Source organism: Phasianus colchicus, chromosome 9 (genome assembly GCF_987193195.1).
Source record: "Phasianus colchicus chromosome 9, bPhaCol1.hap1.1, whole genome shotgun sequence".
NCBI classification, from domain to species: domain Eukaryota; kingdom Metazoa; phylum Chordata; class Aves; order Galliformes; family Phasianidae; genus Phasianus; species Phasianus colchicus.
In genome coordinates, this window is record NC_143444.1 from 22,059,559 (window position 1) to 22,087,359 (window position 27,801).

The following is a 27,801-nucleotide window of genomic DNA, read 5'->3' on the forward strand; positions in this document are numbered from 1 at the left end:
GTTACACTTTTTTTTTTCCTTTTTCCTCAGAGAATAATTATATGAGGTAGGACTGGGAAAGGAATAATAGAAATTGACTGGGCTGGTGCTCAGTACTTTATTTGCTCTGTTTTGTTGACTGAGTTGCAAGTACCATTTTAGAACACTGAGAAGTTGAGGTGTTGCATGCAGCCAGGCATGCTGCCACAGAGTGAAGCCTGAGAGGAACAGGTAAAGGAGAACAGAGAAACAGTAAAGAAAGAAAAAGGATGTTGGAATTGGCTGAGGAACAGCAGGCAGCATTATCAGACAGCAGGATACATGTAGGACCTGGTGGGGTGGTGGGCTTCAAAGGACACCCTAGAAGAATATCAACACATGCAATGAGTGTGCACAGATTCTTTCAACAAGAAAGAAAAGGTAATTCATATTCTTAACATTATTTTCTCTGTTATCTTCCCTTCTACTGTGCAATTTTCTAATAACACATTATGCTAGAGTTCCCCCACCTTTTGGTCCTTGCCTACCGATGAGATGGCATGAGTCCTTTTTTATAAAATACTTGGCTACATTTGCTTTGGGCACTAGCAGCACTCATAGAATGAACCTCTACCTTGTCTTACATAATCTAGCAGCACAAAAGGCCGGAAAAGGATATATGAATCCAATGAAATGAACAGAAATTGAATGTATTTTGAACATAAAGAAATGAGAAGTATGCATCCAATCTGAACAACTGAGAATTTCGGGTGATCTTAATAAAAATATTATACAAATGCATATTTACATCCTTCTATAAAGCAATCTACGTTATAAAAATTGTAGTCCCAGAAAAGGTCTGAGCACAAGTTAGGAACATGAGATGCATAAAATCTTTTCACATGGGCAGCATGATAAAACTTTCCCCACACAGGGAATAATTAAGACAGAAGATAGCGCATTCACAATTAGTAGGGCATGTTCCGTTTCTTCATTATCATTTTAATTAGAAAATATTAACGTAATCTACAAATACAAGGGGGAAAACAACTAAAATTACTGAGTTTAAGGGGCCCTTCAAGACCTAAGCTAAATTGAGACAAATGTCTTACTAATCAATACTGGACACCAAATTTCAAGACATTCATTTCCATTTAACATCAGAACTTCCAAGAGTATGATCAAATTTAAGAATGAATTAAGGCTCCCACAAGATATAAGTAACCTCTGATGAAGGCAATGGTGAATAAAAATGGATTAGATGCTCCTCTCCTCTCCAGTTATCAGTTCAGACTGATAGTGATCAATTGGCCCTGGCAGCTCTATCTCATTCAGATTCCACACCTGCAGCCGTGACAATCACATAACACAGCAGCACACTGAACTGCCCTCTCATTTCAAGTGGGTACCGGGTGCTTTCATATTTGAGATATGCTGGATGAGGCCTTACCCTCTTTGAACTCAGCAGCAGAGCTCCCATTCACTTCACTGAGACTAGGATTCTCTCTGACTCAAACAAATTTCCTGTCTGGCACTTGTCCTTTTTCTGCTCTGTAGATAAAGTATTTTGTCATCCAATGTGCTCAAAGCTGCATCTTATGCAGATGACAATTAGAAGCCACCTCCTAAAGACAACAGTTCTTCCTCATTCTGATTTTCATTTTTAATATACTAACAGCAAGATAATAAATAATTTGTCCAATGTACTTGTAGGATTGAATATCATGAAGTAGTAAAGTATTATAAACAATCATAAGTAGTACAAAAACAGAGGGGAGAAAATTTTCCAGAAAAAGCACCAGCACCACAGGAAACTAGTAATATTATTAGGTATTTTTGCCAACTAGGATAGTTCAAAGCTGAAGTCCCTCTAAAATACCCTTTTATCAAACCCTTAAGTAAGTATTTTGCAAGGCAGCTACAGGTCAAGACACTTCAGAAATATGGACGAGAGATAGCAAGTTTTAAATAGCAAATTTCAGAAAAATCCAGTACATCTTTAGCTCTGCCCTTTTCTACGCTCAGAAATGTTCATTTCACAAATCATTCTCTTTTCTTCTTTTATGCACACAGGAACATAGATGAACTACTTCTTTCTTTGGTGTTTTAAGAAAAAATCTTTTCTTTTGTTTTTAGGTTTTCTATTAAAAATGTGCAGGAAAAGTTCATGCATATGGACCCAAGTCTTGGAAATTCATTAGAAAACTTCTCTTTCTTGTGTAAAGGCCAGTCTTAATCATATTCAAGCACAATTTTTGAGGCCAGATCACTTTCTTTTATCCACTTCAGATATTGCAAAAATTCAAATCGTTCAGCAGTCATTTAAATGGTAGCACAGTTTTAACAGACACTTGGCTCAGAAACACTGCCAACTGTTTTTGTTTGTTTTTTTTTTCCACTGGGCAGTGGAAAGCAGTAATATGGGATCAAAGAGAGATCAACTGGTTCACTTTGCTGCTTTTTTAATACCAAGACTTACCTCTTGTGTTTTCACATTTACGTATCCATAGTGAGTTCTCAGAAGCTGCTTTTGGCCATTAGAAAATGGTATCCACTTGACACTGGTTTGTCCAAAGCAGTTTAGAATCAAAGGGAAAGTGACTTCATTTGTGAGACGAACGATGATCAGACAGAGGAATGCTGCAATGAAACTCACAGCAACAACAGACTTTCTCTGCAATGAAAAGAAAATAAATTATTAAAATAAGACTTATTTTTAATTTACAAAAAAAGTATCTCCTATTGGACGATAGGGAAAAAATCCTATAGAAAACTTTGTGCAAAATTATTTTGTATGACTGTCACCTTGCTGCAGGAGCACAAAGAGACAGGTGTACTGGGTCATTTTGCTTCAATGAATACACAAAGTGAAAACACCATTTGTACCCATATCACATAAAGCTTATTTGGAAGGGAAAGATCTCTGCAGGTTTTGTTCTTGTGCAGAAGAATTTACACTCTAACCTTAAATATTTTAAAACAAATGGTTGGTTAAGTTAGCACAATATTCTGTTTATTAAAGGGTCACAGATTTATAAAGGAAGGCATTGGTATCTTGGACAAGATGCTCTTTGTTGCTAATAATATAACAGATCTGAAGTCTGTATCTTAATTAACCTTTGCTTTCCACCTTTAACCTATTCAGCTGGTTGGACTAGTTAATGCAAGGAAATAACACATTAAAAACAACAAAAAACACACAAACTTTTTTCCCTGGGTAAATCTTCAGTCTGCTGGAGAAGGAAGAAAGCTAAAAATGAAGGAAAATTTTACTGTTTAAAATACTGCAACCAATTATTTTTCTTAGCTACTGAAAAAAAAACCAAGGATCACAGCACACAAAATTTGAAGGGATATTAGCAAAATAATACGTTGCAGTGGATGTCAACAGCATGGCTCTACCTATTTTGAAGCGTTAGGAGGCTTCAATTAGTACAAAAGAAGAAAAAAAGGACTGAGAAAGGAAACCTGGATGAATGAGGTCACTGCAAGGAGAAAAGGAAGAGGATGATGAAGGGCAGCGCCCTGGCAATGGGAATCAGTGAGGAATCTGAGTCAGCTAATGTCTGTTTAATGTGAAATTAAACCCAGCAAATCTTCAGAGGTCACTGTAACTACCACAACCCAATCATGGCTCTCAGCATCCACAGAAGACACTGCACTTTTCATCAGCTGCATTACAACAGATTTATATTAAATTGCAATAAACTGGCTAGGGAGCACTTCTGTGTCACTTCTCTTTGTGCCAGATGGAGACAGAAACATTTAGCTATATATCAGGGCCTCGTAAGTGTTAAGAGCAGCTGATACGTGAAGCATAAGTGATAATCATAAAGCAGCAAAAAAGCATAGATTAATCATATTATTTATTGCAAGTATTAAAAAGGGAATCTAGATACTTATTCCACTACAATGAGATGCTTCAATCAAAATCTCCACAATAGGAAGAAGTGATACTGCCCTATAGGATGCCACTGATTTCCACATATTCTATGCTTTTGGTTTGTCGAATGCCATTCTTTACTTATTTTGTGCAGATATGTTCCAAACTTGAAAACATTGCAATCAGAGCTGTGTGCTTCATGGAAGCAGCTTTTCTCAACAACCTCTGCTCCAAGAAGAATGCAGGTGGGGTATCTAAACCTTTTGGCCTTCATTAGGATGCCACGTGGTTTTTATATTCCTTCTCTTTGAATACACTGCAACAGGGAAGAGGGAAACTACAGATTTCTTTAGTTTTGTTATAAGAAAATGTTGTTCAAAGGAAAAAAAAAAAAATTGCAAAGAAAGTTCTATAGGGTGCTTACCCACAAAGAACCTGCAGTAACCAGAACTGCATAATGAAAAGAATGGATTTGTTTTTGCAACAGACAGAAATCAAGGCATGTCTTTCAATGGTTTTAAAGAAATCTATCTTGGCGTATGTGAACAGAACGCCTGCTCAACAACTTGTACAAAGGGCAACTGTGTTCAGGAGCCACTTCCACTGCAATTTTTATGGAAGGCAAGAGATCAAGCAAGATGCATTCTCCAAAGGAAAGATTATTACAAGTCAGAATTTCACTGACTTTATAAATTTCACAGTAAAAATATTAAAATACAAACAAGCATCTACTTATAAATTTCAGCCTTCTTAAAGATCAAGAAAGGCAGCCTGCTCTCTGGCCAAGTCTGCTAAAGGGCACCTCCTTAAAACATTGGTTCCCCTTAAGTTCCTCCCTCTTTTATGTGCTGAAGGAAAAATAAAAGAAATAAATCAGCATTATTTGTCAGGAAGCACTTCAGTAAGATCTCCCTTCCTGCAGATAAATGCATTCTTTTTCCAGATGACTGTCAGAGATTCCAGGAATTGTGCTAGATGTTCAGACACAACAGAGACGTGTGTGGATGTATATCAGCCTCTAATCCATCTCCAACTTTTCCCTAACACTGAAATATCTTAATATCTTAAAATCATAAATCTCAATCTTTATGATTTTCTAATTCAATATAGATGTCCTTGTGTTGCTAATATTGTAATTAAAATGTATATTTAGTCATAAGCATTTTTGAGACATATTCAGTGATGAATAAACTAAGAAATTTTTAATCAGATGGATCACTGATGACTCACAGTATAGTAGTTTTTACAGCATTCTCTTTCATTCACTAAAGTTACATACTGGACCAGTATAGATGACGGTTGCAAGAATTAAAAATACCTATGAATAGAGAATCCTTTTGGAATAGCGGTGGGTTTTGTTACTTAATTATACTGAGTCAAAGTAGATAGACATTAAAGTGTGTTCTGATCTAAAGTGCACCTGTGCAGTACAATACCTGGGACCCCACTGGGTAGAAAACAACATTAGAGTTATTTCTTTTCAACTCTTTCTGTTCAATATCCGCAATAATAGAAACCCTGTTTCAGTTCTGGTTTTTTCTTTAGACACCAGGCTAACTGTCAAGAGCGTATATCAAAATCAATAAGAAATAGGCATGATTCGCTCTTCTAAAGCTTGAACTTACATATTTTTCAAGAAATGAATTAAAAACAGGGCTGCCATTCTGGTTAGGATTTCATGAAAATTTGGTGGTAATTATCACCAATACTTTCCTGTGTACGTGTGTATATATATATATATATTATATAATATATGTACATATATTGGTAACATGGTTCCTATCACTATTTTATAACCTTCACATCTGTTTTTGACTATTTACCAGTGCAGGGGAGATTCATTAACTTCAGTTTGGCAAGAAATTTACAGCTGAGCAAGTCTGTCATTTTTCTTTCTTAATCTTTTAAGAAGCACAGAGAAGACAAGGCCATTTTTTATAGTTCAATAATATCTGATGGAAGAATGAGACAATTTTTTGTGTTGTATACAGTTGCGTAGCAGGGAGGAAGAAGGGAAGTATTTGCAGGATAAGCAGAGAATTTTCTCAAGTTGTAAATTTTACAGAGGTATCTAGTAAAATCTTTATTATGATTTCTAGACCAACAGCAATACTCTGCCATTTCTAACATATAACATGGCAAAGATTGTCAAAACACAAACAGTAATAAACCCTCATCTTAGTGAGATAAACAGCTAAAAACAAAGCGAAACAAACAAAAAAAAACCAACACTTCCTTACGATCACAAAGAAATCACAGAATCTATTCCTAAACTTTCAATCCAGAAAATGTTACCTCTCTGGATTGTTATTTCTATTATTTCTGCCTGAATTTATCACATGCCAGAGCAGAATATAGCAGTAAAGAAGCACTGGAACTGCTAAGGCTCTGTTCTAAAACAGTAATTGAATATAAATATTTTTTCCAGCAATTGATTTTTTTAAAGCATTCATTTCTTTAGTTCTCTTCATGGATACATAATGACACTGTGCTTGGAAGGACAAATGAAAGGTAAAGAGTTACACAAGGGTTTTATGTATCTTAGATGACAATATGTAGTAAAAATTACAGGTATGTTGAATAACTCAGTCACTTCTTTAATATCTCCACACATCCAACTACCACTATTGTAGGACTGATACAGGGTTTCAGGCTTTTTATTCACGTGTGTTACCAATTGAAAACAATAATGGCTACACTTACTGAATTTGTTTCATTTTGTAGACCACTATATGGAAAAACTAGTTTTATTTAATTTTCTCTTTTATAGTCTTCAGCATCTTCTTCAAGTACTGCTTTCTTTTACAGCAGAGCATAAAATGGAATTCTTTCAACACACCACTTCAGAATGCCTTATGATTTCACCAGTACTGAAATAAATACACCTTCCAGCTATTCCTTTAGTCCAAACCACCCTTTAACAGGACTGCTGGAGGGATGCTCAGGCAGGGGGCCTGAAACTTTTCAGAGAGGCATAAGACTATACAGTAAAGATCCTTTTGGAAAGAGACATGTATCCAACACTATTTGCATAAAATCGGTAGCTGAGGATTTACTTTTCTCTCCTCCAGAAGTGAAAGTTAATATGAATAGGTTCAAAGGCTTCACTGGAGAGAGCTGTCAATGTTTTCTCTCTCAGGAGCAGAGAGCTGAGCAGGTAGGGGGTTATGTGAGAAAGATATTTTGAGTTCAAAAAAGGGTAAAATTAAAATTAAAGATTTTTTTTTTTTTTTCTGGAAAAGGGGACCTTTACTGAACTGAAATTTAAGTAGCCAGAAAACAGTGTGAGTGTCTGAATTAATCTTTGAAACTAACATTTAGACAAAGAAGTAAAAGCCTTTACATGGCATACAACCCTTCAAGGCAGCAAACTTCTGAGAAACTGGAAAAATGTAAAAGAGTTTGCATTTGCTGGACAGTTGCATCATGGTTCAATCTATCTGATGAGCTAATTTTCCAGTACATAAGCAGTATGCTATCCACTGGACATACAGTAAAATCATTTCTAGGATACTTTTATTTGGGTTTGTTTCTGGATAAAGGTATGAGGAACTCATCAAGATACTTTTTATCGTATATATTATCACAGCTTTGTAGCATAGATCTTTCCATGTAGGATGCTGATCAACTGTGTTAAACACCATACACACAAAGGCAGGGTCAAGTTTATGATCCAAGAGAAAAATGGTAGTGAGGCCCACATTTTACACATCTCATTTCTATGAGGAGCTGCACTGAAGAATGCAGTAGCTATATTAACCTGGACAGGCAAATAGCCCATACATTTTAGGCAGAGATTCCCATTTTAAATACTGGCATGGTCTGACCTTACTTATCTCATTTCTCTTAACAATGTTACAGGAATATGTTTCAAAATATCTTGCCTCTTGAGTACAATTGTATTCTTTCTATGTGCAGGAATCTGTTCACTATTCATCCTTGGAAAACATGAACAGGAAAATACCAGAAGCCACCACAAGAGAGAGATTCTAAATAGTAATGTATATGCAGCATAGAGTTAAATAATGTAATGACTACTCAGATACTGCTTAAGAAGTTGATGACATTTCTCAGTTGACTAGTCCTTAAATCAGGACATTGAAACTGCATAAAAGCACTGATCAAGGTAGTGGCCTCAATTAAATTATGAGCTATATCAGTTGTTTAAAAAGGCACTGAGCTTGCAGCAAGGCCTGGTGGGACGCTGCAGAACGGGCTTCTTGGTGCTCTGAAACCCAGGGACAAATCCCAGTGCACAACCTTTGCCTTCTGTGCTGGTCTTTCCTAGGTGTTAGGAAAATAATGTATGAACTATTTCTCATCAGAAGGAAGCAAAACACAATTTCACATTTACAATAAAATCCGTGATCTGAGACATATTTTGTGAATACACACAGTTTAATAGTATACTAGCAGTGCAATAGCACCCAAAAGCCACAATCAGGAGCCAATCTCCATTGTGCTAAAAGCTATAAATCCTTTGGATTCATTATTTCTGCAGACTATCTCAATAGGAGCTAAAGGAAGTCATAAAAATTGATAGTTTTCCAAAAGAAATTCCTCCAAGCAGTAAAGTTTAATCTCTCGCTGATCTGTTATCCAGATAGAATAATACAGGGACAGTAACATATATATCCTGCCCAAACACACATTCTATCACCGCATCATACTCTTCTCATGCTGGGTGAGCTAACTGAATTGAACTTGACCTTCAAAGCCCTTGGAATGCAACAAAATATCTCTATTTTCTGACATTTATGGGTAGCTTTTCTGCATGGCTGCTTTTATTGCCTAGAAAATAATGGTGAAAGCTCTGTGTACAAACCTACTATAAACACTGACAAATCACATGAAAGGAAGACAGATTTATTTGGTGTGGATTACTCCAGAACTAATCTAATCAAATCCAAGATTTACATTTTTAAAGCATATCAAAAATTCGCTGAGTTAACATTTTGATACAATAGATATATATTACTATTACTCTAATCTGCAAGTATAATTGAACTGATCTTGATTTTCAATGCTTTTATTTTTTGCTTTAAAAAAGGCCTTATGTATTTCACATGCAAATGCAGCTTTGAACTAGCACATACACTAGGAATACCCTGTGGAAAATGCATTCGGAAGAATATCAATCTAATAAAGCTTAGATAAGAAATGCACTTGAATGAACGTATATTAAAAAATGGAGCGCTAGGTATGAATGGGAAATGTTTGCCTTTTCGCAGTTTCCATTAAAGAAACCACATCTAGTCAGCATAGCAGAGGTGATCCTGAACACTTTCCTGACAGACTGCGTCCACTTTGTTGGAACAAACGTGACACAGACAGGCACATCACAGTTTTTCATCCCTTAGCCCATGGAACATGGAAGGACTGTCAAGTGTCAGAAATGATTCCAAACTCTTCTTCTGCCTTGGTGCACATTTTCCTTATCTGCATGCAAAAAGTAAACAAAAGGAATGAACATTCAAACTGTCTGCTTGTAAATAAAACTGACTGTGGCATACTGCCCAATACAACCTGTGGGCTGTTCTCTAGAATTAGAGTCACAAAATTGCATGGTTTGGAAGGGACCTCGAGAGATTGAGTTCAATCCACCTGCTAAAGCAGGTTCCCTATAATAGGTTGCGTAGGCAGATGTTGAATATCTCTAGAGGAGGCTCCACAATCCCTCTGGGCAGTTTGTTCCAGTGTTCCATCACCCTTACTGTAAAGAAGTTCTTCAGCATATTGGTATGATACTTCCTCCATTCAAGTTTTAGGGCATTGCCCCCTGTCCTAAAAGATGAGATGGGCCCACGATACAAACAATGCACTCTACCATGGGAAGGACACAGACTGTTCCTGTTGTTGTCATGCCCCCTCTATTCTGTTTCTTAATTTGACTGTAAAAAGTACCCTAACAGCTTCTAGAGCACATTGTTCTAATCTCAGGCAGTAGTTAGCAGTTTAAATCTCTACCGTTACCCCAGTGTTTCTCAAACAGGGACTACCAACAAAATAGTAAGTCTGGGAAGGACAGAGTGCCCCCTCAGTCCTGCGGCCACAGGCTGCCATTCACACCACAGGCTGGCAGCAGCCAACCACCATTCACTATGCCCACATTCTCTGTCCAAGCGTTTGCAGCACTTTATATAGCTACTAGAAGTAATGAAAGTATTTTATGATCTATTCCAATCACTACAAGTCAGGAAAATAGTTCTGCAGTGCTCAGCAAAAGAAATAGCAAAGATTTCCTCAGTGAGCCTCCAAGTCTTTCAGCCATAAATCTCAACAAATAATCTCTCTCTCTTTTTCTTTTCTTTTTAATTTAAGACTACCATACAGATTAATGAGACAAGTTGTCCACAAGTCAGGGGAAGAACACAATGATCCATCTTAACTTGTTTCATTTCCAAATTTATTCACTGTAAATGTTATATAATGTGACATTCACACATTAGAGGAGAAGTTAAGGAACAAAATGCACATTACTAATAAGTTGATCATTTTTCATTTGGCTTTAGATGCCAAAATTAATGATACCCTCCATTTTTCATTAGTTTTTTTTTTTTTTAATATATACTTTGTTTCACTAAATCAGAAACAAAATAGGTGAGCAATCAAAATATTTCTGATATCCCTGTATTTCCATAGGTATCAAACCCCACTGCACTAGAAAATAGATTTAATAAGTTTAAATCTGTTGGGACTCTGACATTTTTCGCTAGGAGATACAAATTCCGATTTTAATGTTCAAGACATTAAAACCTGATACTTTCTATTTTGCATTCTTGGTCACTCAGCACTCACCACAAATGTCACCATCTAAAATAATAGGAGCTGCTGGGTTTAGGTTTCTGAAAAATGTTCTTCCCCATGTGACAGATAAGTTACAGAAACATAGCTTGAGAACAGCATCTCAATCTATTTTTCGGTCTTCAGACAAGCTGAAAGATAGTTCACAATGGCCTTAACTCACATTACTTGAGAAATATCCCAAGGAAACATGGTGTGTGCAGACAGTACCATGATAGAAGAGCTACCACAGCCATGTTAAGTTACAAAAGATACATACTTTACTTTTGAACAAAGTGAAATTCTCACACTAAGTGATTTAGCCTCTCAAATTTTGACAAAGATAATACCAAGGATGGCATATGATATCCACTGAAGGGTGAAAGTGTACACAGCATTAAAAAAAATGAAATATATCATGGTTAGAGACATTTTATTCCATCCTTCCTCCTCTCTCCTTTTTTTTTTTTTATTGAGCACCAGAGCTATCATCTCCTAATAGCCACATACTGCCACCTCAAAGAGACAGCAGCTGCCACGTCCCTTGAAAGTGAAAGGAAAAGAGGTTTTGTGATACAATAAAACTAGAGGTGACAAAAGTCAGCCTAAATACCAATAAGTACAGAAATATGCTTGCAGCCTGTCTTCCACTTTTGTCTGTTATTCCTATTATATGCTCAAAGAAATAGAAAAGTAATGTAGCTTCCTCTCATATACCCAATATATTTCTTTCCAGCAATCCAGTGACTACTGAAAATAACAAGAAATTTCTTCAACAATTAAAAATCTCAGTTATTTCCATCTTTCCTGCCCATGAAATAGTCTCCCATTTCATATTTATATAGAGATAAATTAACATGCTATTTTATTGCACAACAGCCTTGGAGAAAGAAGAATCAGAAGATCGTCAAAGATAACCTTTGCCACCTGCAGCCAAAGCTGCTGACTACAGTGAAACAAATCTATAATATTATGTAGGAGCAAATGATTTGATTTTTTGTTAAGTACATCAAGGGCAAGCAAAGCTCTTCATAGGAATCAAGGAGGTCAATAAGCCAGACTAAAAGCCTATTAAAAACTGTATCAGATAGAAATAAATGACACAGTAATAGTCCACAGTGGTTAAAAAAAATCTGATCAAAATCCAAACAAGTTCAAAACTTGTCTGCTGCTTACTCTATACAAGATTCAAACCAGGTAAGATGAGCACATCACTAGCAGCAAAATTTGATTTTTTAATTATGCTATTGTCTAGTAATGAATAAATTAGGTTTGATTCATTTTATTCTCCCCTCCCATGAAGCACAATTACAATGGTACTGGAATGAGATTAAGAAATATACCATTTAATCAAAGCTTTTTAATTCCCATATATGATTTAATTTGATCACCAAATTTGATCTATAATGATATTAATAGATTACAAAATCCATAGTAGAGTCCATTATTGTTGAACTTTATCATCTTTTTAGAAAGTACAATAGTAAAATTATCTATTAATTAGATTAATTTCAAAGTAGTGTAAATCATCCTGACCCATGATACTTGCTTGCAAAGCTATTGTGAGAGAATAATTAATAGGCAATAGTCCAGAAGTGTTATTCTGAGCAGAAGTGAGCCTTGAACTTCCAGTCACTAGACTTAAATTCTTACCGAGAATACATCATATTACAGAACCTCCAGCATCACAGGGCACTGCAAGAAGAAAGAAACTAAGTGGATTGTTGTTGTTATATATATTCTGTGTTATTGCTCAGCATGACCTCAAATTAAAACTGGATATAAGTCAGAATCTCCGCATTTTAAAAACTTCAAGGTGAGAAGGACCATGCCACTCAAATAACAGCTCCCCATACAGAGAACATGTCTTACAAGTCATTTCATTTGTAACGTATTCTGACAGAAAAATGTATGGCCTTGGGCAAGTATTTAACCCTACAGAGTATCTGGCAGTAAATACATACGGAAAGGAAGATGGATGAAACATAAGCATAGGTTTGTGATGGAAAAGTGAGAAAAATTACATGAAATCAATTTGATTCATCAATAGATTAGACCCATCCCATACACTTAGCTGCTCTCAGGTCCTACATTTAACAATTATATTGTAAGATCTTTATGGCAGCAATAGCATCTGCTAAAAATGAATGGGAAGTAATCAAGACGAGAATCTTGTATTCACATGTAAATTTTCAGTGGAAATTAGTTCCTATGTTTTCTGATGAGCTGTATGTCACACTGCACTATCTTTCTAATAAATAGCAATATGTCTTCAGTTGTGATGGATGACGTACTTATCTATGAAACCTCTTTATAATATACTGAGAGACAATCAAAATACTCTACTTAGAAGCTGAAGAGAGGACAGAATTGGTTTTGCACACACACAGACTCCCAGGAATGTGGAACTGGAACACTGATGGACAGAAAGCATTACTCCTCTCCACTACAACATTCCCCACATGACAATTCCAGTTTCAAGTTTTATAACATCAAAGCTTTTAAAACACGGTAGTTAAGATGGCTGTACAGAACAAAAGCAGATCTGTGACCTAAAAACCTCAGACAGAAAAGATTCCCAGTTGGTTTTTACCTCTAAGTGTTGAACTGTACTGGAGTAACAGAATTGCTTAGCTATAATTCTAAGAAAGTGCTAAGCTTGATGGTACTAAGGAAGAATACTTTTGCTTGGGGAAAATACAGTGTTTTTCTGGCAGACGGTTTAGCAGATGCTAACTGCTAAATTCAGCAGAATTTCAAAGAATATAATTAAGTATAGTCAATGGGAGAAGTGCTTCATAGCGCAACCCTCAATTCCAAGTCAGAAACACTTGGTTTGGCATTCAGTAACATCTGAAGTTCTTTTATAATCAAGCTTCAAGCAAAAACTCCATCAAAAACATCACCTGTACTTCCACTATCTCTCTGAAAAATTAAGGGAAAGGGATTTTTTTATTTATTTATTTTTTAATTTACAAGGCCATTAAGCATGAGGAACTAAGAGATATGAATGCAGAACAAGCCACATCAAGAAACAGAAGCATCTGAAAGCACCTTTAGTTTGTTTTTCAGGAGAAATCCCTACATGTGGAAGATCAACCTCTGCCCTGATTGCAGCAGCGGCACCCACAGCCACCCCAGGAACCCACACATAGGCAGAGGCCCATACATGCTGTCAACTGCCACCTCCAGAAATCCAAGCCTAAGTTTGACATAAGAACTGGTACCTCTTTCCTAGGTGCTGAGTCATCCTAGCACATTAGAGAACGTTTCTGTAAGAGCCACCTACAGCAAATGGCCCACTTGGCCCATGCAGTATTAAGAAATTCAAATCAGGGATTTGCACACATGAGGTGAAAGAACTCATTATCCTCCCCCCTTCCCATCCTTTTCCCATGCTCTCATTTCTTGTTCTTTGATTTTTATTTTTTTTTTCCTCCTCATTTGATCATCCAGAGCTGACCATGAGGATTTGTTCCTCAAGTCATCTTGCAGCGGAAGCAGGAGCTGGAAGCCAAGCTGAGAGGTGCTGGACAGCAGTATATCCTGCTATAAAGCAAGAGGTCTGATTCTAATCTTATTTATCTGAAAGACCTGCCAGGAAATCAGGAACAGTATGATACAAATACTATACGTACAGTTTTTCATTTTCTGATACTAGAACAGATCAGCACACAGTGACAAAGAGAACAAAGCAGAACTGTTCCCACCCCCAGTGCACACATGGTTTCAAATGCACAGATGGTCCTATGAGAGCAGAATGAATTCCTACATGCAGAATTATCAGATACTTATTCTTTAATATCTGAAACTGGCAGAAGTAAAAGAAAAATGGAACTTGAAGTGTCTTACTTCAAACAAAAAGGAGGTATTTAAATAGGAGACTCTCATGGGAAAGATTTCATATCACTACAAACAGCACACTGGTTCAGAGTATAATAGTAATGATAACGTTACTAATGGAAGTGAGACATCCTCAATTTCCCTATGGATTGTAAATTAGAGAAACAAGCACTAGAGCCAAGTTACCTATAGCACATGCATACACACACACACCACTCACCCTTCGCAATCACTCAATTGCCATGTCAGATCAAAGACACTTAAAGCACAGATGGATAGTTCCTCATCTGCACCTAGCTGCAGACTTTGTTTGCCACTGGACCCAGACTATAGCATGAAGCAATATTATATGCATTAGTCCCTGGAGGCTTCTACAGTTCATGATCAAACAGAGATGAGTTTTCCATCTTCCTCCTACTGCTTGTATATCATTTAGCATTACAAGATGTTCTATGAATAATGGAAATAATGAAACTATGTCCTCTAAGAGGCTCTCCCCAGGCCAGAGATGCACACGCTGCAGTTATTATGGAATTACATATGGCTTGATTAGCTGGCAACTGCTCCAAAGCAGTGCACATGTTACAGCTCAGTTTTGCCTACCTTTCCTTCTGTTGGGACATTATTTTGGGACTCACTTTTCTAAATGGCCACTACCATTCACAAAATGTTTAGGAAAAAAGTAGCTCTGAAGTGATCAGGAAATAGAAGTAATTTGGAGAAGAGGGCTTGACAGACAGGCAGATAGGATAAACAACAGGGTGGTGTAAGCATTATTTCCAACAAAAAATGGCAACTATTCTTCTGTTTATTTCTTTCCTGGTTATTGGACACTGCAATTCAAAAATAAATGATAAGATAGACATAACCTACAAGGTGTGTTGTTTTTTTTTTCCTCATTTATATACAAACTTAATGACCAGAAAAGAAAGACCACACTCACTGTTCTTAACAAACCTTCACAATCATACAAATCTTGGCAGGATTCAGGTCTGAGGAGCAGCAAGACAGGATTCAATTTACTGACTACAGAATGATTTTTTGTAGTACTTAAGTACACTGTAACAGCAAAATTCTTCTGGGACTTATTTAGTAAAGTAGGATACAATACTCTAATTCTGGCTCCATGCTGGCTTTAGTACATTGTATAACAAATCCAGGGCCATGCAGGAATTCATGGTTGTAACTGGTTGAGTAGCATAGCCAGAAAAACACTTTCAAGTAACTAAGATGGAACTGAATCTTGCCAAGGCAAAAAGTCTTTTTTTTTTTTTTTTTTCCCTTGAATTGTTGCCAAAATTTAGTTCTGTTTATTAGAAGTTCACTGTTAGTTGAAGAGTAAGACCTGCAGGAAGCAAGCATAATTACATGATTCCATGATCATAAACAGACAAATTCATTGCTGAAAATACACTAACATTAGATTTGAAGTGTGTATGGTTTGGTTGTGTTTTTCTGTTTTTTTTCCCCCTTTTTCTTTGCTTAGAACTTTGATGCGACTCATCTGTCTGCTATCCATCCTTTCTAACTCTAGCAACTTAAGTAGACTTCTGGAAAGTCCAATGAAATCAGAAAAGCACTGCCTAGTGTCTTATCTCAGAAGTAACTAAATTCCCAGCAGAGAAATCACAGCTGATCAGATCAACAACCAAAATTGAGGTCAGGTAGGCACAACTCAGCTATTCAGCATTTTGCTTGACATTTTGCTGGCCAACCACTGTACACGCATAGCACCTGACTTGACAGATCATTTGCCATCTTGCATGCCAAGAGAACAGCAAGGGAAAGCGGGTAAGCAGGAGTGTACAAGAAGGATAAAGGACACATTAGATGACCACTCACAGAGAAAAATCTCTATATGCAAATGTCACTGATCCTGTAAAGAAATTCTAACAGTACCTCAGTAGACATAACTATCTGAAATTAAAAGAACCCTATGCTGTCCTATACATAGGTACCTCAAATCTACTTCTGAAAATGCTTTCATGTAACAAGCTAAAAAATACAAGTGTTTTTTGGCTCATTTGAGACAAATAGCTCCACAATCACACCACACCCAGTCTGATCTTTCTCCTTACGTACACGAGCTAATGCTGCTGTGCGTTATAAGTTAACTGAACTCTTGATTTTTCATCACTGTGAAAAGAATTAAGTTTAAGATTAATAGACAATTAAAGTGGTATTTTAAACACCATGAGCTAAATGAAAGATGCATATATGAGAATTCTGGTCTTTATCAGATTCTTCTGGGTTTTTTTTGTTGTTGTTGGCCATCAGTGGCCAACAACAAAAGTTGTTGTTGTTCTTTATCAGTGGTAAAGTTACAAACTGATAAACAGACAAAGACACAAGGCTAGACAGCCATGCTATTCTAGTGTCTCACTGAAAATGAAAGGAAAAAATACATTACATAAGGTTTCAGTGCATGGCAGGCTTATTAAAAAAGCCAGAGAGGTTGGAAGAGAACTAAAGAAAAAAATCCTGAATTTAGGGAATATACAGCGCATGTGGCTAGAACTATATTTTCTATTCCCAGGGATGTACTTAAATACTTCCTCAAGGCAGCAACGTGATTACAATGAATTGGTGCATTGAAATGTTCTGAGAATGGAAGCCGATCCAGTTTAAACAAGTGAGAAATGAGGATGCTGCGATGTTGAATATTTAATTAACGAAAGAAAAACAGAGAAGATTCACTAGAGACAACTGTTCTGTGTTCCCAGGCTTTGGCTAGCTGGCTTGAGAAACATTTCCACTGTTAAACTCGATTTAAAGAAAGGAAAAGAGACAGAGGCATGTAAGATCCTGATATTGTTCAACTAACATTTTACCAAAAGATTTTAACAACAGCATCACAAAACAGCCCATTTAATCTGTAGGAAAATGTCTGCTCCAGATTGGTTCGGCATGTTCTGGAAATGCTGTCTGATTATTCCTCAACCCAGAAGAGTGAGAAGACTGTCTTAAAGGATTACAACTTACAGACTTTCATTTCAGAGTTGTACAATTGCTGGAGGGCATTACTAAAAAAAAGCATTTTGGGAGAGTGTTGCAGAGAATATGCACCTCAAGTGTTTCTCTACCTGTGAATTCAGCGTATCTGCCTTCCTGGACAGCAGCAAATGAAGGACCCAAGCATGTCAGAAAGGAAAGAGAGAGAGCAAAACATCATTTTCCTCTATCCCATCCTGTGAACACACTCTTGATAGTGCAGAGGCCCATTTGATAAAGCATTTTGATTGATAACAACTGTGCCGTTCTTCTGAAGAGTCCACATGAGTATCACAGATGGTGAGATAACTCACTGTAATTTTCTCACCAAAGAACACAGAATCAGGCTTTCAGCCCACATACCAGTCAATAGTTTCCAATAAAATTAACTATAAGAAGCAGAGATTGTTACTGTTTGGTTGAATTTTTCTGAGATAGAGAAATTTTTTCATAGCACTTCCCAGCTTTAGATTTTCCCAACACCGTGGCTCTGCTGAACGCTGGAATCTATTTTGCACTCAGCATGTTAAAAGTTTCTGCCCTGGTGACTCTGAATGCACAATATTAAATTTCAAGAATAAGAATTGAAAATATGGGAAAGCAAAATAGGGAAAATGAGAATAATAGTGAACTACAAGTGACTTAACTGAGATGCCAGGATGGTAATAGGACTTATGGCAGTAGTAGGGTCTGGTAAACATTTTCTAACATCTTTGCATTACTGTGTACTAGTGGGGTAATGAGACTTACTGTGTCCTGCTACTCACAATCTATGTAAAATAATTTAACTCAATTACATCTAGAGTGGATTCATGGGGTGAGAGATCCAAATCTGAAAATAGACCAACTATTTTGCTGTACCAAAAGTTTATATAAATTGGAAAAACAAGTATATCAGTGTGTACTGTAAAGCCATAAGTAACTTTCTCACATGCTTTCCATGTTAACAGGCAATGCTTAAACATTCTGATTTGCCAAAACAAAATTTCATTCACACTGCAGAGGACTTATTCTTTTCAGCTGGTGGGTTGCAGCATTTTCCTTTGCAGATGTGGTGAATATCTGAATTATTACTGTAATTGTGACAGTTACAAAAATCAGATCATTATGCATAATTTCAAAGCTGGGAATTTTACCTCCCTGAATAAAGGTAACAATTCCTGGTAGTGAAGGGAATGTCCTTCGCTACAGCCACAGACCCCTGGCTGATCTTCCTAGAACTACGATCAGATCTCATTCTTTCCTCAACTGCCAGCAAACAGGCTCAGAATTTAAAAAAAAAAAAAAAAAGAGTCAGCAGAGGTTGGCATTAACAGACAACAGACAACCAACTCTAGCATGTTTTTGGATTTTTCAGTCAGAGTGACTGGATGGGTAATAGCTAACTCTAAAAAGTCAGTTTAGACACTTCTCTTCCTCCTTCCCCGATCACTACAGTTCTTTCATTTCAAGCTTTTGTATATTCTCAGCAGCATCAGGAGACTTTTTATTAAGCGTTCACTAGTTTCTCTACAAGACCATAGACAGTTAAGATCTCAGACACATCTGGAGCCTTCAGCAAAGATGAGGAAACAATATCTGAAGTCAGTTTAGATTAATCCTTTTTTTCCTCTGTTTTACTGGTCTTCTTGCTTCCTCCACACATTCAAGCTACAGCACTCTGCCGTGCCAGGATCACATCCAGGAATGAAGTGCTCACCGGAGGCATCTTTCACCTGCTGCTGAATGGTACCATAGGTTTTGCTGAACTTGGTACTCCAGACAACTCTCACACCAATCCACATATTCCATAATGAAGCCACTGAGGTGAAAGCAGTGGCTTCATTATGGAATAATGAATCTACCAAGAAATCTTGCCAGCAGGGCTTAAGGTTCTTGAACTGCCCTTCAGATGTTCTCTGTGTTTCAAAAGCTCGGGAACTATTCTTGCTACTTAGGCTTCTGAAATTCATGGAGACATCTGCTATTAGCATTCCCTCACGAGTATGTAGAAGAACTATTGTTAATGAGGTGAACTACTGACTTCCCACTATAGGATGTTACTGTACTTGTGTATTTGCACAAAGGCAGCACACAGCAGTGTTCATGTCATAGTGTGAAGTGTTTGGTAGAGGAACAGACAAGATGATGCCTTTGCCTTACTGAAACGGGATTGTGAAATATTCCTGGGTAGGGATTTTAGCTTTTTCAAACCAGCCTTCCATTTCCAGTGGCTCTTCACACTCTCTAAAGCACAGACAAGAGAAATTACCATTTAGCCACTGACAGAAGGAGCAGCAAACTTGGATTCTAACATCTCCCTGGACCTGTGCACCTGTTCTGGTGAAGGAATGCTGTACCAACACAGTCTGAGTTCGTTACTTGAGAAGTAAATGAGAAACATAACTCTCCTTATAGCTCAAGGGCTCTAGTAACATTGTTCCCATGAATCTTACGTTTTCCCTGAATAGCATCAAACTTTGGAGAGCTGGTTTCCTGCCAGTGTTTGTCATGCAGGTATCATCCCTGCAGTCTCACCAGGCTGCCCACATGCTCCCTGCCTGCAGGGAAGCCCTAACAGCATTTCTGCTGTGAGCTTTCTTGGAATATGCACAGTACTGGCTATTTGCCTCCAAGCCTCCTCCTCTGTCATTCCTTTCAGTGATCTGTCTGAAGAGCTTGCTTTATTTTCAGCCCTCACGCCTTTCATTTACTGGCATTTAGTTCCATGCTCAGCATCTTGCCTCTGGAGAGTTCTTTCCTTTGGGAAGAAGTGCTGTAGCTCCATTGATCGGCCCAAGCTCTGTATATAGCAATTTCACAGGAGCACACTATATTGCTTGAACTCTGTGCCACAATTTCCATTGTTTTGCAACAGCTCCAAGGCTCTCAAAACGGTCTCATCAGCAACATGATTATCTGTTTAAAAGGCTGCACTGCTCCTTGAGTGCTGTCATTCAGTTACCCCACCTGCACTGAATGGAATAGCATCTGTGCCACAAGTCTAGAGCATACATTGTGTCTTGAAAAAAACAAACACTACTTCAACTCAGAAACAGAGCTCCATCTAAACTGCCAAAGGTGCCTTGATTTGCCCTTGCTCCTTTTTACTGCAGTTGATAAAATTGCAATTAAATCTTTTTCCTTGTAATAAAACCTCAGAATTTGCTTCTGTTTTGAAAAGTTCAAAACAGTTTCTGCTACAACTAGCTTCTGCACAGAGAACATGACTAGCTTTTCTTGTCTATTTCCATGCAAATCTCACTTTCAATTTTATGAACCAAATTTAAAGAAAATTGTTCTTCGGATAAAGAATCTATGATTTTAAAATCCTTAAAGACTCTGTTCCCAGGAGCAGGAATATAAAAATTTTCATATAAGTCTGGCTCTTAATTTCCTTTCTACAGTTGCATTTTACACACTTTTATTTTTTCATAACACTTTCTGAATTGTCTGTTTTTCAGTTGCGTGAAGTGAATCTACTCTTGTTACATCAGCACTGTCGAACAGAAGACATTTTTAACTCCAGCAATACCTAACCTAATCAGCTTCCTCAACTGAAAAAAATATATACATACACACACACACACTTCAATTATTTCATAGTCAAGTAATACATATATACATTTATATACAGACACAGATATATAAATATTTTTTTGCTGTGGAGTGTCCAGTATTTTTCCCTCAACTTTTCCAATGTTATCACTCTTCAGACAGAATAGAGGTCTTCCTCTGTAGAAACAGGATGAAAGCTGCTAGTCCTAGCCAAAGCTCTTGCAAATCTGAATCTTCAATTGCAGTTGCAATCAGCTATTACCTACAGGGGAGTTTTCGGAAAACTTGGGTCACACATTTTGTCTTTCTTTCCTGTTTCTTTTTGCTTTCTGTTACACTATTACATTCCCATGCCATGAAAGAAAGTTATTAAGTGTGGTATTAAAAGCAACCAAACAGCAATAAAAACTATTTGCAAGGAAATCCACAGAGGCAGATGACTTTGTGTTTCAACAGAAATCTGATACATCAACTTATCTCATTGAGCAACACTCAATGGGCCAATCCCAGCATTTCTGTTGTTTCAGCTACAATACAATTCAATGATAGAAAAAAAATTAACTATAGAAACACACATTTCCCAAAGGATCTGAGTAATTCCATGTGTCTCATGCTACTGGCATGGGAGAAGGATCTCCTTCCTATGGAGTATCAATTAAATGAAAGAATAGACTTCAACAGCAATGTTGGTATGAAAGGAGTGAGTTACAGATTTCAGTGAGCACTTTGTTTATTCTGCAGAGCAGGCAGATTCTTGCTCAGCACTCTGCAATTGCACCTTAGCCAGATTTTGGGGAACTTTAAGAGAGAACAGAATTGACACGCATCAATACACTATTTTTAGTTTCCAGAGCACAATTCATGTCACACCAGACTGGGAAGGCAAGGGACACCGTCCAGCAACTTCATCTTGGTTAGTAAAGCAATCTTTTATTACATCTGAGTGTTCTTGCTTCTAAGACAAAATATTATCCATAAGATTTAGCAACCATGCATGCAACTGCACTAAGCAGGCAGTTAATTGGGGATGTTCAAACATCCCTGACTCCAAGGAAGGCATACCTGTGGTATTTCTATTAAAGTCCTGCAGAGAACTACAGAGCTTTTCCAGAGGCTTGTCCACATGGTGGGGAGAGGCAAAAAAGCTTATCCCTCAAGAAGGGCAATAACCAGACTCAGATGCTGAGGAATAGATGTCTAACTTCTAAATTCCAATGAGCGCCTATCTCTTATTGCTATATAGGCAATAAGACAATTTTTTTTTTTTTTTTTTTTTATAACATCCCAGCCAATAGTTTTTACCTCTGCAGACATAAGAAATATTCTTGCTAAAGAAAATAATCACAGAATCATTTGAGTTGGAAGGGCCTTTTGAAGGCCATCCAACTCCCCAGCAATGAACAGGGACACCTACAGACAGATAGGTTGCTCAGAGCATTGTCCAGCAGAAAGCACTACCAAAATCTGCGTATTTGTGAGTGTGGTAATGTTGCCCGATATGCAAGCTCAAGTTTTTCCCAGATTATTCATTAGGAGCACAAAATAACTCAACTTTGTATTTCCCCATAAGAAGGCTCCATACACTGAGCCCAGTTAGGAGGTTATATCATCTTCATTAGAAAGCAGACCCAGAAGGATACAGAGTTAAAGGTTTCACAGTTCACTTCAACGCTGTCACTGTTTGCAGTTTTGGCTTTTGAATTCCTTTCTCTGCATCTTCTTTTTAATATTTTTATAGCACTTTCAAGCTGGACAGCTTCCTAAAGCAGCTGTGTCATTTGCTAGATAAAATTCTAATATAGGAGCTCCCTCTCTAAAACAAAACAAATAAATGCAAGGAGTATGTAGTTCCAGCCTTGCACTACTGATTTCAAATTCAACAGGAGTGTCACTACTGTGTTATCATTTACACGATAACTCAGGATAGAATTTGTTAAGCAAAATGTATTGAAGCTTACCCTGGCACTTGACCCCAGTAGGATTCCAGCCTCCTGCATTTTCATTTTGCCCTCAAGTTGAACATCCATTTTCAAACTGCATCAGAACATATATATGGCTCATGATAAAATTATCAAGAGGAGGGCCACCAGTTTTTACAGTGGAAGGAACACAAACATAGCCATATGAAAAGAAATCCCAGCAAGGCTCTACTTGATTGAAGTCTTTTTTACATTCAACGTTTGAATTTTCTACACTATTTATTGCCACCATCGGAAGTTTAATCCTTAAGGCATCATTCTGCATTCAGTTCTCTTATAAGCACGTGAAGGTAGCTTAATGCCAATACAGTTACATAAATTATTAACCTCATCTCCAAATATGATGTGCATTTCATCTAAGGAATTGTCCGAAATCAAAAACTTCTGTGTGGAAACCAAGTTTGTTTTCAAGAACTCTTATGTGATCTTCCAACCGAGGACTCTCAGATGCATTTTGTTAACTGCAAGCAAAACTAAGAAAAAAATACCCAACTCCAAGTAATTTATCTAATGGAAACATATATCCAGCCTACATTTTTTAATTTCTCTCTCCAGCTGACCAGACGAACATTTAAAATGTTCTTTTTTTTTCTCTTTAAGCAGATTAATCTATAAGTATCTAATTGGAAGGCATCTTGAGGTAACTTTGTACTTTGAGCACACCATACAACTCAGGATGAGACAAATCTCACCAGAGATAACTCCACAAGCATCACTTCTATTATTCATTCCTTACTGTCACCCGGAGTGTTCTCAGAAGGGCTCTCCAAATGTCACCTTCCTGCTAACTCTTGCATTGCTACATACATGAGGATACAAATACTGTTTCAAGTACATCCCAGTGTAAATGTTCGGTTTCCAGATACATGGAAAATGCATTACTTTCTTGTAAAGTAAAAAAGCAAGAAAAGGAGGAAAAAATGAAGTTATGTCCACAAAGCCAGTATATTCTTCTATCTTATCCTCAAAACTAAAAGAAGGCAAAGTGAATAAAATCATTTTTAACATCACTACAGCACTAAAGAGACCAAGGGTCACTGAAGCACACAAAGACCAATGTTTATTTCCTTCTGCAACAGTCCTGACTACATATTCAGCCCATAACTGCCCAGCTCAGTTCACCTGTATTTGTTTCTGAATTATAACTTCTGATCTCATCCTCTAAAATTCACAGCTCCAAAATGGTAACACTGTGCAAAATCTGTATCTTCTACATGAGGAAGTATTTTATTTTTTGTTAGTACTAGTTTTTTCCTGTTAATTGAGAAGGTTGAGCCATCTAAGGAAAAGAAACAAGCTCAAATAAGCAGTTGTCATGTAGAATGCTTTGCACCTGGCAAAGGACTGTTTGGTTAAACCACTGGTAAATACTGCCAATAATTCTGCACAGATCAGTAGAGTTCACTGCTTGTCCAAAACAGAAGGAAACGCTTTGTATTTTGTACTATGAAATGAAAGCACTAAAATGTATAAGCATCTTCTGTAAATATCTTCAGATCTCTTATGCGGAATGAATCTAAGATGCAAGAATGAAAATACTATCTCAGCTGAACCCATTTAACATTTGATCCAAAGCTCAGTTAAGAAATGACAGACACAGTGGGTTTCTACAGAACATTAAACTTGTTTACATAGGCAAGTGATGAACAACATCAGTGCTAGCAAGGAGCGGATGTGAAGCAGGCATCACACATCCAGAAACTGCACTGCCAACACACACACACTATTTTTTACTGTATAATAAATACCCTTCAGACAAAGAAAACTTTGAGAATCCCAACATAACAAATATTTCAAGTGGACTTCTGAATTGTGTGGACTAACCTATTAAAATAGCAGCGTTTCTCCTCAAATAATAGCTCCCTTGGAGTCAGTATTCTGCATGAGTAAAATGAATGTGAAACTAGAGAACACATGCAGACCAGTGCAGTAACCTACATCAGGGTGGAAATCTCAGCACACCAGATTCATTGCACAAACACAAGGTCCACAGCAGCCCATTGATTTGCCTGCTCTCAGCACTCCCTTAGCTACAACACTGTCTTATTAAAGTAATGCAAACACTGCTATTTCCCTTGCATGCTTTCTTATCTAAAAAAAATTTAAGGATACTTTTTTCTTGAAGTATGAAAGAACTGTGCTTCTTTCAGTGTACTTTTCATTAGAAATCAGGAGTAGTATCAACTTTTCTCCAAAAATTACCTACGAGGACTCATCTGGTTTGTTTAATTCTTCAAAGATTGCCTTGCTCCATCTCTTTGGCTCTTTATTCTTTGTCATACATTGGCTCGTTTTATGTCTGACAGTTCCTTTATTACCAGATTTCATTTCAAATCCGATTTCCCCCGTCTCATTACTCTGTCTTGCTCTCTGTTTGTTCTCTTTTTCTTTTCCTGTCTGACAGTTCTCCTATTAGTGGATTTGGTTTGGCTTTTGTTTCATACTTCCTAGTTTTATTCTCTTGTGTCTTTTTCTTGCTCTTTTACTTAATTTTCTTCTGTCAAGGCCTCCTTTTCTTCCTGCCTATTCTCTCCGCATATACTGGGCTTTTGTTTAAAGCTACGAGATTTCAGCACATTGTGACACTTGTTCATTGTTAGAAATTGTTAGACCCATTTTAGAGTCTTAGTTGCTTTGGCTGTTTGGCGTAAGCACAATCACTAATCTAAGAACCAACACTTTTATATAGCCATCAGCTCTGCTTCTCAGCTCCTAGAACATGCCCTAGATCTAAGCTTACTCGATTACAAATGAGGACGCTGCTTTTAAATTCATTACTTTCTTGCAGCATCATTCATAAGCCAGTAGGTGCCTTCCAGTTAGAAGGAGAATGTGACTGACACACAAGTCACGTTTCCACTCTGCTCCTTGCAGGTTCTCATAACATTATCACTGCAGTAATTGAACACTGTCCTGGAGCACATTAACAGGCACAATGAACATTACTTGCAGTTTCTTGCATTTCAGCTCCCCCCCCAGGGAAACAAACATTTGAGTGTGCACATCATAGAAGTCTTCCTGTAAGACATTTCAGAGCAGAAATGAGAGGTTTTTTGTGGATTTCATTTGGGAAAAGGTGAAAGGGCTTCTATTAGAAGCATCCAACTGGTCTCCTAATCCTTTAAAGAACCTGTGAAAACCATCAGGACTGCACATATCCATTGAAACAGAGCAAACATTTTCAAAGCACTCAGAGCACTGAAAAAAAAGTCAGCAATACCTCACTTATTTGCCACCTGCATTGTGTACCAAAATATGAGCAAGACAAGCAAGCACTGCTGGCCTGTTGATGGCTGGAGTAGGTGATCTTAGGGGTCTTTTCTAATCTTAATGATTCTACAATTCTATATCAGAGTGCACTTGCTGCTATTGACTGCCAGAAGGAGCAGAATATCGTCTCCCTGACATACTCTCTCCCTCATATTGTTGTTGTGCTTTTCAAATTAGAAAAAAAATGAGAGAGAATTTTCTGCTTATAGAAGAAAGGAACTTTACTAGATTTCTAGGTGGGAGCTCAAACTGATTTATTATTTGTCAAGAGACACATTAAATAAACGTGGCCTTTTTTGCTGTCATCAGCTGTCTGAAAGACAAGTTACAAGCACCAGAATTTCTTTTAATGCCACAGCACTTACGTGAGAGAAAGCACAGTTGAAGCGTCTTACATTTGGGAGGAAAGTGTGATTTCAGAGATGAGTGTTAACCTGCTCAAACTATTCACTAATTCAGTGGGCAAATGGTTCCTGAGCAGGGTCTCTACTGAGGGGGGGACGGTTGGAGGGGACAAAGAAACTAGTAAGTTTTCTTTGGTAAAGTAAAGTTTGGTGAATAAAGAGTAGGATGAAGTGCTGTGTCATTTTTGTAGCCTATAATAATGGCCTCTACCTAGTGACTCAGCATTCCTTTAAAGGTCATTACTGCCCAAGTGCAAGCAGTGTACTTCCATTCAGGTATTTTTAGCCTCTCTATTGTCTCCAAAGACAATTTCAAGTCATTTATCATTGACAGATCACAAGTCTCTCCCATTTTCCTGTTTTTCAGACTCAAAAATCTGGAGTGGTACTCTTATGATAACCAGCAAAAATAGGAGGACAAAGTTTTTGGAAGAACAGGCAAAAATCAAAAAAAGCAAATTTTGTGGAACACTGCAATATAATCACACACTGGCACCCCATTCCATCTGGTAATGAAAGCAAGAAAGTAAGAAACTAAAGTAAGTAATACGCTAAATAATAAAGTAATAAAGCTATGTATTAAAGTAAATAAGTAGTAAGCTGAAGAAAGCAAAATAGTCAAAAGCGTATCATCGTGTGTATAACGATGGGGCAGTGAATCACACTGTAAAGGTGTGCAGTCATGCAATACTATTTGCCGTATTAAAATCCAGTGGATATCCTCAAAACTGCAGCTGTGAGAGCTAGATAGCAATCCCCCCTTGTTATGCACAGATTCTCTATTCTTGGACCAACATCAGATTAATCAAACTGAGTTGAGGGTTAGAAAAAAGAAATTAAGAAGTTCCTTAGCTTTTGAATAGAGTCATCTGAATCAGTTTCTCAGACTTAACAGTATTAGTCACATTTCCACAGTAACTCCCATAGCAAAGACAATTCATCTGGTCTGGGAAAAAACAAGCCATGTCCATTCTTGCAAAACTTGCCCTACCCCAAATCACTTTGTTCCCTATCTTGCGATTTAGATAACGAGGATTTTCCAATAGGTGTTCACCACTATACAGAAAAACTCCTCTTTGGGGGTCTTTGAGTAGCGCAGAACCTGACATAGGACTAAACTGCAGCAAGCAAGCTGGGATTTGGAATTTCAGAA

At 37.4% G+C, this 27,801-nt stretch overlaps 1 protein-coding gene across 2 annotated transcripts in view; it reads right to left on the bottom strand.

Moving 5' to 3' along the window:
* The window catches only part of ST6GALNAC3 (ST6 N-acetylgalactosaminide alpha-2,6-sialyltransferase 3), a 209,171-nt gene that overhangs the window by 108,638 nt on the left and 72,732 nt on the right, over positions 1-27,801 (bottom strand). The window contains exons 2-3 of one of the 2 annotated variants that reach the window (XM_090146513.1): positions 22,954-23,029; positions 2,438-2,632 (exon numbers count right to left, since the gene is read on the bottom strand). In XM_090146513.1, the coding sequence (XP_090002639.1) occupies positions 2,438-2,632; positions 22,954-23,022 (264 nt within the window). In that variant the 5' untranslated portion in view covers positions 23,023-23,029. The remainder of the gene's footprint in view (positions 1-2,437; positions 2,633-22,953; positions 23,030-27,801) is intronic. The other variant, XM_090146514.1, reaches the window with a different exon arrangement.